We start from the raw sequence: 2899 nt of genomic DNA, 5'->3' as shown, positions 1-2899 counted from the left end.
ATATAAAAGAATACATTCCTATCAAAGGGGGAAAAAAAAGAGAAGAAATTATTGTCCCATTTCAATTTTGTTTTCCTTAAAAAGACATATTCTATATGTAATAATTTATTATTTTGCAAAAAAAGTGTATAATAATGTTGTGGGGGGGAAAAGCCCAACCTTACGTAGTGGGCCTAGAGCCCAATGTGAATGTTACTGTATGTCCGAAGAGGCTAAATTATTGAGGAGTACTTTGCATGAAAGAAAGATACTTGGGAGTGAAGAAGATCTGCCCGAAGAGAGCACCAGCGTTCTGAAGAGATAATTATCCTCGGATGTAAAGATTCTTGGTCATATAAATATCTAGGGGGTTCGAATGAGCTTCCTAATGACTTCAGCAGTCCGGATAAGCTTTGGACATGCTTGGAGATAAGAAGAATGGAGAAATATCTGAAAGTAAAAACTGTCACCACCGTATTAAATGCACTGCAGCAACTTTTCTGGCCGCATTTATGTGGAGAAGACCCCTGAACAGTATAATCTTAGCTACTGCCACTCACAAAAAGCTAAAGAAGATACATGACATGATATGCACTTAAGTAGGTACCTAGATGAAGGACAAGTGGACGATGAGGATGATGGAGAAGGATACTATATAAAGAAGAAGGGCTCCTAATAAAGGGAGGGGGGAGGGGAAGAGAAAGACGATAGAAAAAAGAAAAAGAAAAGTTTTATTGTAGCCCTAAGAACTGTAACCAGTATTCAATTTATCATAAATCTCTTCGGACTTCAGCTTATTTGATCTTTACGTGTATTTTTATGCTGGTTTATACTTGGACGTTGTGATCAACATTTGTGAGCTCCACAGTCAACCTATCTCTGTCATCCACACTTTACAAATTTATTGTTTTGAGCTTGGGCTACAAATCCTAACCCCATAATTGGCGCCGTCTGTGAGAAGAGCTTGAGTAGAAGTGGAAGCAACAGTTGATAATGGCTGAATCAGGGCAACAACCAGCAGAATTTGGGGCGTCCCAACACATAGACCCTTTTCTCAATTTGGAGTAGAGACAAGATCGTGAAAGTAGCGTGCATACTACGCACCCTGAGCGAAGTCAACTGCATGGAGGAAGTCACGTGTCTCATGCAGAGAAGAACAACATGCAATTGGAAATTGAGAGGCTAAAGAGGGAGTTACGCCATACAAAAAGAAAACGTATTTCTTTTCATTCTAATGAGGATTGGGGTGACAAGCAAGATGTCACTTACGAGCAGAGATCTCGGGCACCAATCAGTGAATCCTTTTCATACGAAGAGGAGCACTGTTGCAAGAGGCAACCTCAGAGCCCATCACATGGAGGTGTAGGAAACGATGCTATGAACAAAGCCTTGAATCAAATTTCTAGGTCACCCTTCACGCACAGGATCGAAGGAGCGAGACTTCCTCGGTGTTTTAACCTCCTAACCTTTACCATTTATAATGGTCAAACGGACCCTGTGGAGCATGTGAGCCACTTTAATCAAAGGATGGTTGTCTACTCCAGAGATAAAACTCTGATGTGTAAGGTCTTCCCCTCCAGTCTTAGACTGGTTGCAATGAGGTGGTTCGACAGCTTCAAAACAGATTCCATCAATTCCTACAAAGAGCTTACTCAAGCATTTGGTTTACGTTTTGTCACATGCCGAAGAGTGGCCAAGCCCTTGTCTTCTCTGCTATCCTTGAGCATACAGGAGGGTGAGACCCTGAAGGCGTACCCGGATAGGTATTGGGAGATGTTTAATGATATGAAGGGCAACTTTGATGCAATGGCCCTCGACACGTTCAAGCTCGGCCTCCCTACTGACCACGGTTTAAGAACATCCTTGTCTAGTAAACCTGTTACTAACATGCATCAACTCATGGACTGTATTGAAAAATATAAAAGAGTTGAAGAGGATCAGCAATAAGGGAAGGGTAAGGACAAGGTTATCCCCCAGAAGATGAGGGATTTCAGGTCGGACCGTTACAATAACAACAAGCCACAGAGAGATTTTGTTGGGCAGTCAGGATCAACAAATGCTCAAGCAGTCAATACTGTGTTCAAGGAGCCAGTCCACCAAGTTTTGGAAAAGATCAAGAATGAACCATTCTTTAAGTGGCCGAGTAGGATGGTGGGGAATCCTGAGAGTTGTAATCACAATCTCTATTGCCAATACCACCAAGACCATGGGCATACCACTGAAGATTGCAAAAGTCTGTGGGATCATTTGGACCAACTGGTCCGCGAAGGTAAATTGAGACATCTCTTGCATCACTCCAGTGGTCGAGGAGGTCAGATGAATTCCGAGCCCCAAAGGAATGATTCTTCGAAACCTTCATTAGGAACTATCAACGTCATCTTTGCAGCACTGGGAAGAACAAGGTCCTGGCCATCCAAGATTATGTCAGTAGCTCAGTTACCGGTAGGGGACTTTGGCCGAGATCTAAGGAGAGCTAGACCGGTTATCCAACCGGTTTTAAACTTTTCGGACAAAGATAAGATTGAAACCATCCAACCTCATGATGACGCTCTAGTAGTCACCCTCAGAATTGGAGGATGTGATGTGAAGAGGGTAATGGTGGACCAGGGTAGCGCGATGGAGATAATGTACCCTAACCTCTACAGGAGGCTGAACTTAAAACCTAATGACTTAACACCATACTGTTCTCCCTTAGTTAGTTTTGAGGGAAGAATTGTCACCCCGAAAGGCCAGATACGGCTACCTGTACAGACTAGCTCGAAAGTAGTGGAGGTGGACTTCATTGTTGTAGATGTGTATTCCTTTTATACGGCAATTGTAGCTAGACCTTGGCTACATACGCTAGGGGCTGTTTTCTTTACTTTACATCAAAAAGTTAAATATCCATCCGAAGAGCGAGTTTGTGAAATCCGTGGAGATC

The 2899-nt window shown here is 42.8% G+C and overlaps 1 protein-coding gene across 1 annotated transcript; it reads left to right on the top strand.

The window, feature by feature from the left end:
• The first annotated feature begins 1140 nt into the window (after positions 1-1140).
• On the top strand, positions 1141-1926 carry LOC136067508 (uncharacterized). The gene has a single exon (XM_065773482.1). It carries the CDS (start codon positions 1141-1143, stop codon positions 1924-1926), a length of 786 nt encoding a protein of 261 aa, XP_065629554.1.
• The last annotated feature ends 973 nt before the right edge of the window (positions 1927-2899 follow it).

The sequence above is a fragment of the Quercus suber genome, unplaced genomic scaffold (genome assembly GCF_002906115.3).
Source record: "Quercus suber isolate HL8 unplaced genomic scaffold, Cork oak 2.0 scaffold_75, whole genome shotgun sequence".
Classification (NCBI taxonomy): Eukaryota; Viridiplantae; Streptophyta; class Magnoliopsida; order Fagales; family Fagaceae; genus Quercus; species Quercus suber.
Note: the sequence above shows the minus strand (reverse complement) of the source record. Positions and strands in the feature narration are given on the sequence as shown.

Coding starts and splice junctions, on each gene's coding strand:
- LOC136067508 (XM_065773482.1), top strand. CDS start 1,141: ATGCAATTGGAAATTGAGAGGCTAAAGAGGGAGTTACGCCATACAAAA.